Source organism: Anser cygnoides, chromosome 2 (assembly GCF_040182565.1).
Source record: "Anser cygnoides isolate HZ-2024a breed goose chromosome 2, Taihu_goose_T2T_genome, whole genome shotgun sequence".
Classification (NCBI taxonomy): domain Eukaryota; kingdom Metazoa; phylum Chordata; class Aves; order Anseriformes; family Anatidae; genus Anser; species Anser cygnoides.
Genome location: NC_089874.1, coordinates 73376860 through 73397078, shown reverse-complemented (window position 1 = coordinate 73397078; position 20219 = coordinate 73376860). Strand labels below are relative to the sequence as shown.

The 20219-nt window shown below is 37.1% G+C and overlaps 1 protein-coding gene across 4 annotated transcripts in view; it reads right to left on the bottom strand.

The window, feature by feature from the left end:
- LYRM4 (LYR motif containing 4) overlaps positions 1-20219 on the bottom strand; it is a 92342-nt gene that overhangs the window by 51192 nt on the left and 20931 nt on the right. For all 4 annotated transcript variants that reach the window (XR_010829450.1, XR_010829448.1, XR_010829449.1 and 1 more), the window contains exon 2: positions 14996-15116. Coding sequence is in view for 1 of the 4 variants with exons in the window: in XM_048072109.2 (XP_047928066.1) it covers positions 14996-15116 (121 nt within the window). In the remaining 3 variants the exon portion in view is untranslated. The remainder of the gene's footprint in view (positions 1-14995; positions 15117-20219) is intronic.

Sequence of the window (20219 nt, the reverse complement as noted above, 5' to 3'; positions counted from 1 at the left end):
TTTAATCTTCATTCAATTATCTGCCACAGGACTATCATCATGACAGGACGCAGGTATCAAGTGACCATTAACTTTCACTGAATGGTAAAATCTGTTATTTTTTTTTTTTTTAAATCAAATTCTTAATTCTTGGTCACATCAAACCTTTGAAATAGGGAGCGCTTTCACAGAAGCCTGATCAGCTGAGCCTTCAAGGGTTCCTTGTTTGTGCATCAGCAAGCACAGTGGTGACAATGGTTATGGGGTGCTCCTGCAAGCCCCATCATTCCCCTACTCACAGCTTTCAGCTTTACAGCAGGAGATGCACATGCTAAGCACCAGTGAGAAACACAGCACACTGTACAGCATACATGGCACTGCTCATGAATTCCTTTCTGCAGGAGCTATTGCTCCCAGATTTGCAGGATATCTACATGAAGTTACTCTGCTTTTTAGCTAAAGAGTTAGGAAAGAACTCGAAACATATATGGCTTGTACTTGTTCAAAAACATTAAAAAAATCTACTTTTACGCTATTTTTTTCCAAATATGAAAGTGTATGACAGAAAAAAAGCTCATGCTCCTGAATGCTTATTTAATTGCTTTTGAGCTTTCACTGCTGTGACTTCCAGTGCAACCTGAGCTCCTAAATGTGTGAAGACAAGTCTGAATCCTTGTTATCACTCTGCTCAGGTACCCTCTGAACAAAAGAGCCATTGGTTCTTTTCAGCCTAGGAATATTCATTATGGAATTATATTCCTTACAGTTCTTCAGTTCTTCAGAAACTCTACAGTTTCTCAGTAGCCTCAGTATTCGCTTAATGTAGGATGACTGATGAAAGGAAAAAGGTTAAAAGACAAGTTTCCCATACCAGGTTCACCTACGTTTCAGAATGTGTCCCATCTGATGACCTGGCAGTGACAATTTCAGCGTTCCCCAAATGTACTAGAAAACCTGGCAGTTGAACTAGTGTAACCTACCATTCAGTCTTTGTTGGCATTTGTGGAGGACAGTGAATAAAAATAATCTTTTCTGAACTTAATTCATACGAGATTTTAGATTCTTCATGCCAAACTACATTTCATGTGTGTCCCAAGGACATTAGCAGGTTTGAAACCAAAAAGGCAAACTCAATTTGAATGCCACCACTTCTTAAACTACAGGCATGCTTTTACCTATCAGTACGTTGATCCAAACTTACCCTTCTACACTTAGATGCAAACTACCCCTAGCTCAGAACCTCTGCAGCAGTGTCCATGCAAACATGCCCTATCAGCCATACATCAGGATGACTACTTTTGAAACTAAATATGTTACTCACTCAAGCACTCTGCTGCAAAGCTCTCTACATACAACGCAAATGTACTTAATCTGTCGTGCTAAAGAAAGCATCGATGGTTTTGTCTTCTGAATTACTTTACCCTTCACAAAGAGATTGATTACACATCCTTGCTTTAATCTGATTTGATTTACTAACCACTGTAATTTTGTTCCTTAGACAATTGTCTTAGTCCAAAAAAAAAAAAAGAGGGAGAGACTTAATTACTTTTAACATTTGCAAACAGTCAACAGAATGGCTGCTACACCAGCATCAAAAAAAAAAAAAAAAATTCATTTTGTATTCTCATAAAACAGCTAGCCTTGATGTTAGAGTATAGACATCTTAGTTTTGTATTACACTGGATTACATTTTGTATTACAAATTTATTTTATTAAAAAAAAAAAGATTTTCTCAGTAAGAAGAGGTTACAAACTACAAAAATAGAAATTTCAATTGTGACACTGGGTAGGATGGCATCACGCTTCATAATAGTGTTAATTCACCTGTTTGGCTGCCATTTTTGTCTCATAAAAGTTCAAAGAGGTGAAATAAAAACTATCAATCTACCATTAATAGCTTTCAAATAACAGCACCTTACTTGAAATACAGAGAAATAAAGTATTTTAGGATACTTAAGCTGAAGTGCTATGTGAGGGACCAAGGAGTTGGAGTGGAGAACAATGAAGGCTGGAGGAAAGGAGTACAGTTGAACTTGAATTGCTCAAATGAAAGGAACTTCACTATCTGCATCAAGATTTGAGTGTTTAAATTGGTCCTTAAGTTTCCTAGGACTGAGATCCTGGTGAATTTTTTATTCACCCTTTTCTCACCATACTTGCTAAAAGGAGAGTTGGTATCATCAGGTATATAAATATCCTTTTCTTACTCCTTCCACAGATTAAAGATGCTAGTCATGCTCCTTTTCCACTTTTTCAATTGACCTGTTGTTCTTTCCTAAAGCATGCATTTATCTTCCTAATCTCATTTTCAACTTAAGCAAATGGTGTATCTGACTCTATGTAAAATCCCACTTAATTCTACAGCATTTCAAATAACAATTTGTTTAGTCAACAGTTCCTTCTACGAGTAGTACTGTAAAATTCAGCCCTATACAAGAAGCTATTAAAATAATTAATTTTATATAATATTTGAGTATAACAACATAAGTGAATTTTATCTTAATTGTTGTACATATATGTATGTTTACTTGAAAAACTGCATTTCACCTATAAGGCCTAAATTAAAAAGACAAGAAAATTACAAAACACAAATAGCTGCTTCCCTGCTTTTCTGTTTCCCTATCATGTCACACTGTGTAGAGCCAGTCACACTGGCTCTTCTTAAACTGCCTCAGCTATTAAGTCTCTCTTCACTGTTCATTAGACAAGGTTTTTAATTCTCAATTTGTCTTTGGTATAGCCCATAAAACATGGTCAGACTGACACAAACAATGTGGTCAGCATCCTGCCAGCTTTCTGTCTCAGCAGACATTCTCTTCCAGTTTACTGCTATTTGGATCTAATGGGAACAGAAAGAAAAGAGAGCAAGGTGGATGGTAAAGGGCTATCTACTGAGACAGACAGTATTGTAAAATTTGGAATACCATGCTTTAATTCCTGCTGTAACCATTCTTTGGGAGCCTGGGCAAATAATTTAGGTCTCAATGCACCAAAGTCCTCAAGTTTATGCTTAAATTTAAATAGAAATTGCCTGCCTCATTTTTACCTCAATACCTTAAGGGCAGGCATGGGGTGAAATGCACAGCTAAAAGCAGGTGTCTTGATCTCCAAGAGCTCGCTGCTACTTCTGTAGAGCAGTGGTCGCACCAGCGCTTCTCCCTGTCCTTTGCCTTGCTTGTGCAGCAGGGAATAGAGAAACAGTCCCAGCCCTGACAAGCCCCTTGCAAGACAAATGTGCAAGTATTGCCACACTCACAAAAATGTTAACAATAATAAAATTAGATGTTTGAAAAGACTCTTTTTTTTCCCAAACCCATAAAGCATAACATACATGTGGTAAAGGTATTTTCCTGTCATTTTAATGGGTTAGTTTTTCAGTATTACTTTACAGCATATGACTTTGCATATCAATTTTTTCTCTTCTTCCCCCTTGAGCATACATACAAATCATTTAAAAGCAATTTACAACATGTCAAACTGCTTAAGGAGACTCTTAAAAAAAAAGTATGAAGTTAACCACTGGCATGATTTATTATTGAAGTTCCACTGTTATAACCTGACAATTAAGAAATATTGATAAATGTAAACACATTATTGATGTCAATTAAAAAGCACAAGATTGATTAACCTCCCAGAGGTATACTGGCACAGGCAGTTAGAGAGTAATCACCCTCAGCAAGTATTCACTACTGACAAATGTGCACAGAAATTAGACTGCTGTGAGACAAAAAGTACTTTCAATTAAAATTAAGATCATTTGAACACATAACCAAAGCATCGGGTCAACACCAAAATAACACCACCAGAAACACAAGCAAGATATGTACTAATATGAAAGGCTAGGTGATTAGGTCACATAATGCTCTCATTAATCATACACTGATGAAAATATGGTTAAAAATTACTGAACGAACTGCTCAGCAAGTGAATTATACTCATGAAAGAGAAAGAAAGGCTATGAACGTATTATTTAGCCACTACACTGCAATATTTATAACTGCCCTGCTGAGGGACAAGACTTTGCTTACAGGATAAACATCAGATCCCTGTTTCAAAGTATATATTTACGTACATCCTAGAGGTGACCAAACTATAATGGTGAACTTGAAACTCTACTTAGCAATGGTTCAATTTCTGCAGAGCAAACAGTCTAGGAAGGATGTTCAGGTAGTACATACTTTAGAGGGGGGAAGCATACACCTGGCATACCCCAGAAAGGAAAAAAATAACAGGAATCAGTCAGTTTGTAATTTAAACCTGCCTGGAAGAATTTGGCCTCCTTTTTTTCCTTTATTCTTTTTACTTGCTTACAGAATTAATGTACTGGCATAATGCCTGTCACCACAGTGAAGGGCACTGCAGCTATAGCTTTTAATGACAAGAGGAAAAAAAAACCACCAAAAAAACCCCCCAACACCAAACATGCTCACCTCAGAAAGCAGAGCTAAAGACAGCAGCAATGCACCAGTACCAAGGAGACTGCGTAAACAGTAATTAAACTCCTCACTACACTCTTGTCTAGACTTCACTTAAAACTTCCAAGGGCTGGACCAGACATACTGATATCAAAGTCTGGCCACTTTCTTCCCAAAAGTTCGACCTCCATCACAATTTCATGGATCAGACATTGTTCCCTTCAAATATAAGCAGCTACAAAGGCATTAGACAGGATCTGAATTAATGCAAAAAACGTAAAATTGAAACATAACACATCCATGATAAAGCTTTTTTATTTGAAAGAGCTTTGTGTGAAGGCCACACACGTGTTTATGTTTATTGCCAAAATAAAGTGAGATCACTCTGAACCTACGTGGCTGCAAAATTCAGTCAAATGGTACTTGTGACAGATACTATGTTGGGTGCTGAACTAAAACACCGGGGTATTCAACAGACCCCCAACAGGATCACTGGTATATGAAGACACAACAGACACAAAGGACAACTGCTGATTATTATTTTTTTTTAAATGTTAACTATTTTTTTCCCAGATTTTCATTAAATTATAGTTAACATTGGTAGGATTTATAAACGGGTTTCATTTTGATGAGCAATTTTAAAATACAAAAACAACTGGCAGCTTAGCTACTGGGACAACGGAATAGTTTCAGGGACAAAAGCAACAGAAGCATGAGGATAACAAAATGGGTCGGCAGAAAGGGCAATTGACGACAGGTTTGTGAAGCAAATAGGACAAATAGAGTTTTTTTTAAAGCCTGGTGTTATGCTGAGAATGAAGATGAGAAACTGTTTAGACTGAACAAATCATCTATGGAAGAAGCAAATTAAGGTATCCAATTTAAAGTGGCAGGGGAAGATTTTACATACTGTATTTTCAACTTGCTGTGCGGGGACTTGTGTTCATCTGAGAAGTCAGGAAAGAATGCAAGTAGCTCAAATAGAAACTAAAATGCTGCTTCTTCCCTTGAAAAGCTATAAAGAGAAAACCTGTAATTCTAATATGCTGAGAGACTGATGACTGAGCATGTTGGGAGAAAATGTCATTACAAAAACATAAAAACCCAACATTGTGCCCAGGTTTACAAGATCAAGTGACTTGTAGGTCAATGGGATCATCAATATCACCCTAAATTGCAGACTGAAGCTCAAGGGCAGCAGAACACAGTCCTGGGGATCTGAGGCACCAAATTTGCCAGAACCTGTACTGTACTTGCTTAGTTCTGATGCCATTGAACCTGGCGCTGCCTCTTCAATAAACAGTACAAAACTGGGAATAAAAGTTTTCTCAGCAAGGAACGAGAAATAAAAGAATAAATTAATAAGCAGCAAAATCTGTGGGAGAACAAAATTAATATCACTGCTGTAATAAAAGCACTGTTCTCTCTTTTTTTTTTTTTTTGTCTCCCCCAGAAGTCCTCAAAACAGCAATCCCTTTCATTTCCTCGGGGTCTATCTCTACTTAAAACTGGTTTACCCCCATTATACCACCATAGATCAGCAGAAAGATCTATCATCTGAAATGAACGCAAGTTACAGTTCACATGCAAGGCGTTTACAAGGTAGTATGTTTCATAAATAACACACCAAATACGGCCACACATCTCTTTCCTATTCAGTAAAAAAGAGAGGTTCCACAGACATTCTCTGCAGCAGACTGGCACCTCCAGGAAACCACGCAGCAAGAAAGAGAAAGTAAGTTGCTCTGAGCTGAGTGTGCTTTCACAGAATCACAGAATTGTAGGAGTTGGAAGGGACCTCCAGAGATCATCAGGTCCAACCCCCCTGCCAAAGCAGGTTCCCTAGAGCAGGTTGCCCAGGTAGGCATCCAGACGGGCCTTGAATATCTCCAGAGAAGGAGACTCCACAATCTCCCTGGGCAGCCTGTTCCAGTGCTCCGTCACCCTCACTGTGAAGAAGTTCTTTCGCATGTCGGTGCAGAACTTCCTGTGATCCATTTTGTGGCCACTGGTTTCACTGCTATAAAGTCATCTTCACAGGCTCCCTGGGCTGGCACCAGTGCAAATCAGAATGGCAGACCCAGCAACACCACAGTCATGTTATGAACATGGCAGAAGTCACCTAAGTTTGGGTGGCTCAAAGGGGTGGCATTTATTTCTACCTTCCCCCTCGGCAACGTTCTGTATTTATATTAAGACACACGGGTACTTGCTATTATTTGCCTTGTTTGGAAGAGGCCCACTTGAAGTTTTGCAGCAACAGCCATCCTTGCGAACTGTATTCATTTACGTACCAGACAGGAGCCCTAAGACTTGAACACAGGAAAGCAGAAAGTGTGAAGAGACGAGTAGTACATGAACACATCTCCCTGAAAACGAGATTTTTTTCTCCACGTGTCTGAGGCTTTCTTCAGCACACGCTGGCTCAGTTGGTGCTGCTGCTTCTTTCAAGAAGCTCCAACCAGCCAGGCCGGAGCAGCTTGCTCTTTTCCACAGGGAAGCTTACACCTAGCACTGATCTGATCAGACGCAACACACTGCCAAGCCAAATTGCTCACTAAAAGAGTCAGTCCTCCTCCTGTCCTTCAGACAGCCCTCCTCTACGTGTAACACCAGATGCTCAGAGCTCTGGATGCCTTACATAACTACTTATTATTTATGATAAGGCCCCAACCTCTCTGGATTAGCCACTAAATACAATGGAAATAATAGAAGCTCTTTAAAATACTTTATCTGTCATACAAGCAGCTGTTAACACTCAGGTCTTTTTTTTTTTCTTCTCTCCTTTTTAAAAAAAGGTTGCTGTGTATGTCAAATGCTGTATTGTATGGCAAGCACTCCTGTTATGGCTCTTAGAGCAGGGACACTCTCAGAGCTTCAGGCTAACTCCCAACTGCCCCTGCCTGCAGCCTAACGGTTACTTTCAATGCAGGGCCTACTTCAGTATTTAATATTGCAGGCAGAAGCTGCCACTTGCAATTTAGTCAGTGGGGCAAACAACAGCAAACCATTTGTGAAAATACAGTCTTGTTCTCCATCAGGAGAGTTAAATGAAAGCCTGGAGAGTAACACTGCTCTGGAGACTCACACAGGTGTAACCTGGAGAGCAACACCACCTGAAGACGATGAGATGTCTGCTGTACTTCCTGCACATTCAGTTGCTAGAAATTAAGCTTGTATGACAGCTCTGGGCTTGTGGCATCTGTTACAGTACTGCTTATCTCCAAAACTACCCCCCATGCCAAGATGAAAAAGCTATTTGGAAAGGTTGGCTGAAGGAGATCTCACTTCTACCATGTCCTGTGAAGGGCCAAGTTCTGATTCACCCATGCTTCAGTTCAAATTTACCAAACCTTTTTCAAGTGACTCCTATTTCAGTTTTCTCCTTGTTCCTTCTCACGTTTTTTCCCCCCCAAAACCCTATGTATAATTACTGGACATAAGATGTATTTACACTCATACTGGAATACAAAAGTAGTGTAGCTCTGAATTTTATGCTTCCCCATTTCAATTTTAATTTCAGTCTCATTAGTACCATTTATTAAAAGCTAGCTATCATCCATCCCTATATCTCCCTCACTTGCATCTACATCTCCTTCCAAGTAAAGAGCACTGAAACTTAGCGTATGTTAAAGATTTCTGGTTTTCTTCAGAGCACATTCTTCTATGTAGGTTACAGTGATAAAAGAAATACACAAACTTATATTTCTTGAGTTATGTTTTCAAATTGTCTAGAGAGTAAGTGCAACTTGAATAAATCAAATAGGATCTAAATGACTAGGGGGAAGTGTAAAAAAAAATCACCACTTCAAGAACTTTGAAATCAGAACCAAAACCAGCCTACAGAACAACCCCCCTAATGCCGCCTCTCTTCCAAGTCAGCTAATTCAAATTCAGTATTTGGCTTTGTCAAAAAAAATCCAGCATAATTTTAGAAAATGCACATAGGGAGCCAATCAAGTGAGAACTCATCTGCCAAACCAATTAAAAACTGACTACTGGTATTACAACAGACTAGGAGATGCAAGAAAAGTGAAAAAGCTTAATTCCAACCATTTTCATTGTAGCTAAATTCTAGGTGGCACTGCCAGTTTTTACAAGTGTATGGATGCTTGTAAAACCTCCAAAAACTAATTCTATACAGTGATTTGATTGAACTATTTTAATAGGATCATGAGCCATTGTTTGATCATGCTGTTCACCTCCTGCTCTTCTTCTGCAAGTGAGGCATTTTAAAAATCTTCCCTGCTTCTACCCTTGCTTTAACAAAGTAAATTCTTGAGAGGTAGCAATAGTTCTCTCTGTGTAATTTTGGCTTTATCCTGGTTTGAAAGTATAGGTGTGCAACTGTAATAGCTATAAATATGACACTTCCAAGGAAACAGTGCTTAGATAGGAACTGAGAGTCAACAAACTTTAGTACAAAAGTAGGTATTTGCCATTGAGAATCTGAAAATTAAGAAGAAATATATATATGTTTTCAAGGAACTTTTAAAGAAAAACTGTAAATTAATCTGATTTTAAAACTCCCTTCCAGTGACAAACTTGTTATAAGGAAACCATCTTAGAGCTCCAACGTAACAGGCAGCCAGCAGGAAAAAATAAGTGACTTGCCAACATCGTACACATTGGTGAACAGCAATGTGGGTGCCGCACACTGTACTCACACGGTTCGAAAAGCTTTTCCAGCTATTCCTTCATCTTTACCTCTAAACTGCTGCTAATGTAATCACGTTATAAAGTATTTCACAACTTTCTTACATATACAGAAAACAAAGATGGAGATGATTTGTAGCCTGCAATTAGAACTACTAGTAAGAATTTTCTGCTTCTAAGAAGAAGAACCTTCTAAGAATAAGAACCTTCTGCTACGGGCATCCAGCCTGTACGGGCATTCATCCAGTGCTGTGCTGTATTGGACACAGGCATCTTCAGGTACACATAATTATTTCTTAAAAGTTGGAATTGACTATCTCAAAGACCTTCCCAATGTCCCAGCTGTGCGAATTAGTACCGGTCTCCTGAATGCTTAATGGTGTGCTTTCAATCCAGAAATACATACACTATGGTAATTAACTACTTTACCTGCTATTCCTGAAAATCAATCACAGGATTACTAGAACTGAACTTTAAAAAACAATGGGAGTGTTTGCTGATAAAGCTAGAAAGTGTGAGCAATAAAAATCAATGCAGGTGCAGTAAACAAAGTACTTCTATCCATTCTTACCGTAACCATAATAGAAATTATTTGTCCTGCTAATACTGTTTTGATCAACTGAAATATGATTGCTTATGCTGTGGCTATATTATTATCAGTTCATATTAAGCGCTGTATTAGTACATTCTCAGTATAATTTCCACTTCCATTCAATAGTTACTTTAATCTATGATATTGCTAAAATGAGATAATGCCAATAAATGGCTCAAGAAGATGCAGTACTTGGCTATGCACACCTGCGCTGGCAACATGGCTTGTTAAAAAACATTTTTCAAAAGAACTGTTCAGCTGTCCTTATTTCAAACAAATTTCAAAACAAATCCATACCAATCATATTTACTAGAGGTGGAAAATATGGAGAAACACAAGAACATGAGACCAAAAATCTCATACTAATTGTAATACAGACTTTTACCAAAGCATAGTCATGAAGCATTTCATTAAAATACTCTTAAAGTTATGTTAATAAAAGAAGACTGCAAGCATAATAACATACTTACAACATGCTGCAAACATGAAAAATACTGCATGTACTCAATATTTATTATCAGTGCCTTTTTAATAGTTTTCATACTTCAAAACCTCATTCCTTCACTCTTTTTCATATCTGAAGGGAACCGCAAAGAGCAGGAAAGCCTGAAGGAGAACAACACAAGTTTATGACGAATTTTGTCCATCTCTGCTCTTAGAACACGCCTATGACCAGCCAGATACAAAGGAAGCAGATCTTCATGTCTTGACCGTCTAACACTTCACAACATCTCTTGTCTCCCTGCTGAAGATTTGTGTAAAGCATGATTCACATTGGTTTGGATTAGTTAAAGGGACAAACAAAGGCTGTGGAATGACAAATATGTTACACTGAAAAGTACTGCAGCTATGTGATCTCAAAAATGGTACAATTGATATGCAAGCCTTCAGAGCTGGCAGGGAGTCCCAGCATAACCCTTCTTAGCTAGACAAGATGACCAGTGGCTTCCATTGGCAATCTAAACTGAGGAAAAAGTATTGTGTAGGAAGGCAGAAGAATGAAATGCCCTATATATTAAAACAGACGTTTAATCAGAGCACACAGGTCTAATACAGCTTTAGAATTTCACTTTATATTTTCAAACCAACTTGAGATACAGTATGCCACAAAGAAAACTAACAAATACTTTAAAACACACAGTATTACCATATCTTCATAATGGCTTATATAAACCTCGAATCTCAACAACAGCAGTAACATTTCAGGGCTAATTCTCTTACCACTCATATAGCGATGGAAATTCACAAACAACATCATACTGCATGGCCAGAACTGGCTGTTGTAATCATCTTCTTTCTTAAGGACCTCAAAGAATTCTCCTGAAAACTTTTCAAAACTTTCTACTTCAAACTACCTTGTGACAATGCATTTCTCACTGCCCTTCTTGAAAGGGAAGATGCTATAAATTGTGCTGTTTACACAGTGAACACACACACACACACACAAATCTTCAGAAACTGTTGAGAAAAGAATCAGAATCGTTCCTTTCTTTAGCAATCCTATTTTTAAATCAAAACCAATAACAAGCAGAGGAGGGCTAAGTTGAAGATGAATGTTCCTCTATGCTTTTCAGCTTTATAAAGCTACTTTTATAACATTCAAGCAAATTGTACAGTGACTGACATGAACAAAATGACAGTAATCTGTCACCATTTCACATTTCCCACTAGGCTGATTCAAATACTTATTTATGAACCTTACACTTCAATGGTCACTTTGATGACTAAACCATAAATTAGAATGTAAAGTGAATATAAATTTGATTTTAGAGTAACAATAAATTGTCAGCGAAGTGGGATGTTATTTAATTTCTATCGACACACTATGAAAAAGTCAGCAACACCAAGATGTGCTACATCATAATAAACCCCAAACTTAGCAAAAAATGCACGCTAGAACTCATGTTTGTTTCCATGCATCCGCCTTTAAAAATAAAAACACTTAATATTATGCTGGTTAGTTTTAAATATAAGCTCTTAATAATGTCAGATGACTTCATTACTTGCATTTTCAATTAAACAAAGAGCAAGAATGATTTTTTCCCTACAGAGCATGATAAAATTTGACTGCAAACACATTAATATAAATTTAGACTCTAAGGTTTATTATAGTTCTAGGGAAAAGCTTACTTTTAAGACAGAGGGCTGTTATTTTTCCAGTATTTACCTCTTTCTTTACTACTGAACTGGAGATGACACTGACACCTAATAGAAATTCTGCAAAGAACAGTTCTCCATTTACTAGAAAAACTTTTCTAGGGGGTAGTGGTGGGTGAGGGAATGACTCAGCAAAAATAAATCCGTGTTACCAAAGCATCGGGAAGTCTTCCAGGAACTCATGTCTCAAAAAAATATCTTGGCAAACTCATTTTCTTTTATCAGATCTTTTTTTTGTTAAATGTTCCACTGCCTATTATACTATTATTTTGAATCCCACAAATACATGCATAATAGAAACACGCCTTTCCAAAACTGCATGCAGCATGATTATGATTTGAAATTGGAAAACTTCTGTGTGATACATATGAAACAAATCCATGAAAATTGCACTTTTTTAGCAGTGTTAAAACGGGGAAGTGGTGTCAGAATCTCTTTTATATTCCTTACTTTTCAAGTACATTTTTCCTAAAATCCTTACATGGAATGATACTAAAATGTGATCCAATATAAAAACTACTTCAGCAGATGTATTTTGCATGTGGGAGAAACCCCTTAATTGTTGAGAGTTAAAGCAACAACAATCAAAACCTTGTGGCCTTAGCAGTAACAGGTTATTCTGCATCATTCTGGTTATGTCCTAGTGACAAAGATACCCTTCAAAGAACAAACACAGAGAAAGACAGGCACTCAATGTTGTTTGCTTGACAAAAGTTTATAACATATTTAATGTGTTTGTAATATAAACATATTACAATTGATCAAACTCTAGAGTTTTAAACGTGTGTTAAAATAAAACATACGCAAGGAGATTATCATATTCAGAAAATTCAAGTGGAACTTTAATAAAAGGGAACTAGAATCCTACATGTCCTTTCTGTTTCTGAATATCTTCCTGGCTGAAAAATAAACACCTACTTATAAAACACTTTAAAGCAAGAATTATGTATGACATTATTGAACGGAATGTGGCTTTCCATGACTTCTCTCAATCTTGAGTTGAAAAAGATTTATTTATAAAATTGGCCATTACTATAAAGTAGCAAAATGAAAAAAAAAAAAGTAGCAGAAAATTAAAATGGTTCTACTGATAATGAAAAAAGGCATAACAAAAGACTCAAGAGATGATGCACATCATAGAGGGGAAAAGGTCCCCCAATCAAGACTCTCGTTTTAGAGAACTGGTATCTTTTTTTAGCGTCTACAGTAACAAGGTGATCTCTGTGTTCAAAGGACTCATCGAAAAGAGAAAAGTTTCATTTTAAAATCTGTCCTGGACCTATTATGGGTTAGATGAATCAAAAGAACCATGTTTTCTCAAAGAAAAAAGACTGAAAGCTTTTATTTTAGGAAGACTTATTCAGCAAACTGCCCTTTTGAGAGTCAAATTCTACCTGTATGAAGACGGGGTATCCCAAACATTAACGTACTATCAACCACGGTCATCATTTCAGCGCCCCAGTTAGGTATCAATATTTCCCACCTATTCCAAGTGCTTTGATACCTTAATATTGAATTCTTTTCATAAAGAGGAAGCACTTGTTATTAAAAAAGGTCGCACCAAATAAGTCCTACTTAAATTTATTTATGGTTTAAAATATCTTAGTACCACTTCAGTCATCTATTTCACAGCAAAATAGTTATTATGATAGCCTCATTAATGCTTTTCTGAGTTACCAAAGATATGTTTACATTTTTACTCACATCCATCACAGATCAATTTTCTGACGTGATTACTTTTTCTATATTACAATCCAGAACAGATTTTTTGTAGTGTTTTATTTTAACCACAAATTGTTACTTTTTTTGATGCAGATTTCTGCAAGTGGCAGAACTGGACCCTGTGCATTCTTATCTTTTGCCACCTTTCTTCTTCATTATTTTCTCCAGTCTCTAATACTTATCTGCATAACAGACCTGCATATATTGCCTCTCCAAAAAGACTTCAATAACAAGAGCTGAAAAATGCTACTTGTTACATACAGGTATGAGAAAAGAGAAACAAACAAACAGAAAAAAACTTTGGCATTTAAATAAATACACTTGCACTGAGTCAATCCAATCATAATTGCTTCCTTGAGAAACGTTTTTTAAATACCAGATTACCAACTGTTTGGGTTAAAAAAAAAGATAGCAAAGCTATGGGAGCACAAAACACCACCTGGTCCTGAAAGAAGAAATTCTAAAGAAATAATTTAACTTACACCATAATTTTAATACTTTATTGTTGAATCAGAGGGCCCAGCTTCTTGCTGAAGTAAGAATAGCTAAGTGACCTGCTGGTTGTAAAAAGAAACAGCCATTGGAGGACCAGGTGCTTAAGGAATATTCATTCGGTATTTAATAGAAATACTGCTGAGCTCTGACCAGTATCAGTAAGTGCAGACTTGGCAAGGATACACAGCTGAGGCATTACAAGTGCCCTTAGAGAGTTCAGGACTAGAAGCTTTCTTTGTTTAGGTTTCCAATGGTCACTGCAGATAGAGTGTGGGTATATACAAGAAGTAAAAAAAACATCTGAAGTTTCATGAAGTATAGTTCGTATCTAAATATGGTACCCACTAGAAGGAACAGAGATGCTACAAATGCTACTGAGCCCACATCAGAGAGAAATATTGCCAGTGACTCAACTTTTTCTGAAGAAAAACTTATCACCTTGCTTGGACACACATTTAGCCAGCTTTTCATTAATTTACTTTAGGATTTTCTCGTTCTGCTATTGTTCTAGCAATGTATCCGCAGCTGGAGAAATACAACCACAGAAAACAAGACTATTTGCAGTGGTGGCCACTGCCACTCTTCCAAAACTGTGATGGAAGGAGGAAAGAACGAGGAAAGGAAATCTAATATACATGAGGTAGAGGAAACAAATTCAAGGGAAAATGAGGGCAGTGCAGAGAAACAGTGAAGAGACACATAGAGGTAGTAAAATAAACAGCAGAAATGGTAACAGAAGATCATATGAACTTTTGATAGCAAGGCCTTTTCAGGTTGCTGAAACGAGCATCCCTAAATCCCCTGTTACAACCATGATGGATAAATGAATGTTTACCATCTTCTCAAACTCATACATATAAAAACTACTGTTCATCCAGAGATATTTTGAGCAAGGATTTAGTTTTTCCATCTGTAATGGCATAAGCCAGTAGACTGATGAATATATAACTCTTAGCTAAAATAAGAAAAATAAACATACCTGCCGATGAATAATCTCTAGGTTTGCTTTTGCTTTATTCACTAGTTCTTCTATTTTTTCAGAATCCGTTATATTCTTGTTTTCTCTGAAGGCATCTCTTATCCTTCTGATGGCATATGTTCTAAACATAAACAATAAAAAGACAGGTTCATAAATGTGCCACAGTTTATGACATTTCAATATTCTTTAAAACATACTTTTTTAAAAAATAAATCTACACACACACACAATTCACTTGCCTAATTTTTTTTCTCTCTTTTTTTTAATGTATATATTTATTTTTATTCAGGGTCTTGTCTTGCGTGAGTTGAAACACTAACCAGATTTTTTAAATTAAAAAAGTCATTTTACTTAAAGTTGTTGTAGGAAAACTTCATACTTCACGTATCACTCAAGTCCTTAAGCTAGCTCTGCTTGTTATTACTGTAAACATACTGTTGGATTCCCATTCTGGATACTGCAAAGCTCAAGAACATTAAAAAAAAAAACAAAAAACATCAAAAAAACCCCACAACAAAACCCAACCAACTCCCAAACAAATGTGTGTCAGCGTGATTATTTTTATTCCTAGTATTCTAGAGATCACTGGTCTCAATGCTAACAATAAACACATTATACATAAGAACTAGTTCTGATCTTCCACTGGAAGACTAATGGATCAGCCATACCAAAAAGGGCTCTTTCTGTCACCCATTTCTTCTGACAAAGCATATTTCACCTTTCAGTCCAACACCTTATGCATTTCCCCACTCATAAACAGTAATAAGTAGGATCTCTGCAGTCATCTCTGAAACTTTCCCCTTTCTTTCAAAGCCAATAAGAACCTTTATGCAGTCTGCAATGCATTGCTTAATAAAAAATAGGGCCCAGTTCAATATTAAAATAAAACTCTCAGACTGAGCAGTACATGCTTTTATTACACACTCGTTAGGAGGATGGAAGGAGAAAACGGCAGTACACTGATCCTGCTCAACTATCTTGATAATGTTCTACTTCTCTATCATCACATCAGTGCCAGTTTTACTGCAGAAGGTAAAACCTCACGTGTGGCTCTGGAAGGAAAGGATGCTGCGAACACCACAAATAGTACAGTATTTCAACAGCTGTTTCCAATCTTGCATAAAAGTGAAACACAAGACACAAAATTGTCTGAAATGGGATCATGAACCTACCCAACTATGCTGAAAAGTGAAAATAGTGGTACAGGGGACAGAGGAGGGGAGAGGAAGAATATGAAGGACCCCCAGCCAGCGTCACTCCACACCATTAGATGGTGCTATCCAGCTCCTAATGCAGGATCCACCAGCCAAGAGGCCTTATTTTCTCTTTGAGCTCATAAATAATACATTTCAATCACAGGAATCGGGATGGTTATGGAGTCCCACCCTGCTGCGACACACCGGCAGATGGTGTGCACTTTTAATTAGGGCCTGTTCACCTATAATGTGACACTGGGGTGTGCGAGTGAGCGAGCGTGTGTTTGTATGTGTGAAGTTAATAGAATGTATTAAATATGGAAGCTCATTCTCGTCTGCAGCTGGTGTCCTAGCAAGATTTGAAGGGGAAGCTGCTTTCTTCTAGGAAAAAACAAAAAAAACCCACAACCACAACCCCAAATAATTAAGATAGACTGTAATTTTGTTGCTTGATAACGAATGGATTTCAAATCATCGCATATATATATGTAGGATTAAATTGTGCAGAAACATGTTTTCTGCAACAAAGAAAGGGTTGCCAAAAGATACACAGTCCTAATATAATTTTTTTTAGCTTAAAGAAAAACAACAAAAAACCAACAATAAAATGGTAAGTATCCATTACTGGGTACAAGTCTTCCAAAATGCAATACAAATGAGTACACTACCTAAAAAAAAAAAAAGGGCCTAAAGCAAATTCTTGTTCAGTATAACACCTACAGACTGTTTTTTCTGGTTTGTACATATGGTGCATTAATTGTTCCGTTTTCTCTTTCCTCCTCTCATTACACCCAACAGTTACTCAGAAAGAAAAAATATGTACTTAAAAACTGGTTAACTGGTTTGATGTTTTCTATCTGTAGTCAGAAAGTATGTTGCAGTTTTTTCCTCTTACAGTTTCTTTAAAACTTTATAAACGTTAATACCCAAATGAAGCTATTTTACATAGGCTTAAAAGCACAACCTTAATTCTACGGCTAAATCATTGTATCTCCAGTATATTCTAAACACGTGCCAAAGAATAGCTCTGTATCGTGGCACTACACTAAGGTTACACTGAGATTCAAATTACTGCTTAAGGAAGAGCTGAACTCAGAGCTCAAACGTGATACTACACTTGGCTGTAAAGCATCCTTTCCTCTCCAATGAGGGGTGCCAGGAGAACAACTCCAGCTTTCCAACACTCAAAAGTCTTTGAACATTATGTAAGAAGTCAAGATATAAACAAATTTGCTTTGTTTGTTCATTAAACAAAACAAAACAACAACGACAAAACTACAGAAACTAAACAAATAAACCACACACCTTTTTATAGGCTCAAGTTGGGAGCAATCTCAGTTCCACATCTTAACACTCTCTACACTTCAAGAGCTGAGTGAGCACCAAAATCTAGTACTAACATATGGCTGCAAGCCCATGAGCTCTTTTGAAATAGAGCAGCATGTGCAGCAACATGCTGTAAGGACACACATGGTATGAAAAGAACCTGTTCGTTTAGACACATAATCTGTTTTTGGTATAAGAACTACTCCAAAAATCTTCGGGGTGATGAAGAGAGACTCATCAGCTGACCAACTGCCCTTAGGTTGGGTATTTTCAGTTCAATAAGCATAAACACCAAAAATCAATCGTGTACCATTTGAAGGTGCAGCTTGAAATGTCAGTGGTAGAGAATATGTGGCTATCTTCACAAATCCTTACAAAATCAACCTAAAAGGAGTACTGTCTGAAGACAGAAAAAGAGATGAAAAGTGCATTGGCAAGTTGAGTGGTTGCTGTAACTCCCAGACGGGCATTTACCCGAACTGACACAAAGGAACCGAGGGCATACCACAGTGCAACCAGTTTCACCCGATGTGAGAAAACAAGAGATGCTGCGTTTCTGCCACCCTCCCCACCAGGCAGAAACCCTTCCTCTGCCACGTCCTTCCTCAGACCAGCACGGCCAGCCTGGTACCTGACCCTGTGGTGAGCCAGTCCAGCTTGATGCACTGACAGAAGTCCTACCTACAGAGGGAGAACCACTTATTTGTCATTTTTTTCCCACGCCAGTGAGCTCAGTTGGCTCTGTATGGCACTGGACAAGCACTGAGGAGGAGGAAACGAAGCAGTACTGATTTAGATGGGTGCAGCACATGACAGATGCCACTCCAAGAGAAGCTGAGCAAGGCGGGTAAGTTAAGTTTATATCTCTGGGAAAGTTCTGAAAAACGCAAGAATTCTCATTAAGAAACATCATTACAAATGAAATTTGTAATGCATTTCTCAATCTACTATTTTTCTCACTATTCTTTGGAATGTGATACGCTTTTTGTGATTCTTACTCATGTGCATCCATTACACAATTAACTCCCAATTAAATCAAAAGTATGTAATCAATGGGTAACAGATTCAGTGCAATGGCTTCAGATCAAAGCCGCTGCAGGTGGATAACTACACAAGGTAACAGATGTTCCTAAGTACAAAATAAAAGGAGTGGTTGGGGCTTAATGCAAGAGCAAGGCCAAATCATTAAGACAAACTCAAAGGGAATGGGGACTAGCTGCTAATGTTAAGAGACAACAATGGCCTCAAATAATAGTAAAAACCACAGAGGTATGGTTAAAAAAGTATTTTTCCTAATACTCAGTCATTTAGCTCTACCTTCCGAGAGTCCATCTTTCTCTTTCCCTGAAGCACAATCGAAAGCCTAACATGAGTCCTCATAAAAATGAAGCCTACAAGAAGAGAATGAAGTCACAACATAGGTACTTCAGAAAATAATTTCTGCTTGGGGGGTTCAGATATTTTTTTATTTCAAAAATGTTTGCTTATCTGATGTCTGACTAGAAAATAAAATAAAAAATTAAATATATGTCTCCTTTTTAAGTGTTCACTCTTGCATCTTTGTGCTCTGCTAAAGTGGAGTGTAAGAAAAAAAAAAGCTGAAACACTGTGCAGGCATACTTGCTTCGTACTATGAAGCATTATAGCTTCAAAATAAACCCGGCCAAATACTGTTTGTCTCAGCATCACTTCGCATTTACCAGTATCACAACATGCTAAAGGTTTAAGTCATCTTTCAAAGACAGCTTTACAAACATGTTGATACTTCTTCTTTGTGACTGTGAACAAATACAATCTATTAATGGATCAAATCGCAGTTACAGGCAACGTACAGTTAAACATAATGGCTTTATAAATTGTTCATCATTGAGCATTTATGCAAATACAGAAGAGGAGGATTGTGATACACAACCTGTGCACACAAGACAGACATTGCAAGGGAAGCGTCTGTTGGGTTAGAAGATTCAAAACTTTTAAAAAAAGGTATAAGCTAATAAGGAAAAATGCATTTTTATTTAAGTTGTATTTAATCAATTAAGGTGAGAGATCAATACTTAATCTCCGGGAAGCGCACTGTTGTTAATAATTCTAAAATAAAGTATATGATGCTTTTACTTGAGTAGGCAATGTGCAGAAGTGAGATACTGATATACAATATAAAAATATACCAAGTGAGGGACCCTTCTTGTAAAGGTAGTTGTTTCCTTTCGCTAACTATATTTTCTTACCACCTCTCCTTCCAATCTATTGGATTGGAACATCTATTAATTTAAGGCAACAATAACATGTATTCTCAGAACTTCCCATTGTTACTAATAAAATGTGCACCAAAATTGATTGGCCTAACTGAATTTTCAGAATTACATATAATTTAAAAATTGAAAGATTTTAGAATTAAAAAAAAAGGCAGAAAATTAGTACCTTAAACTTTTATTACTATTAGTGAGGATGTCTCCATTACAGTATTAGTTCCGAGGGAAGGATTATTTCCATACATCCATATATATAGATATAGAAATATATACGTATAATGTATCTATCTGCATTTTCTGTAAAGGTCTCATTAAAAGTCACCAATAAAAGTCATGCAAAAGCTGCATGCAATTACCTCTTAATAACAAAAAAGAAACATTTGATGACAGAAGTGTGTTTGAGACTGAGAGGCAAGACAACTCAACTTGGCCCAATAAAGACAATAAATT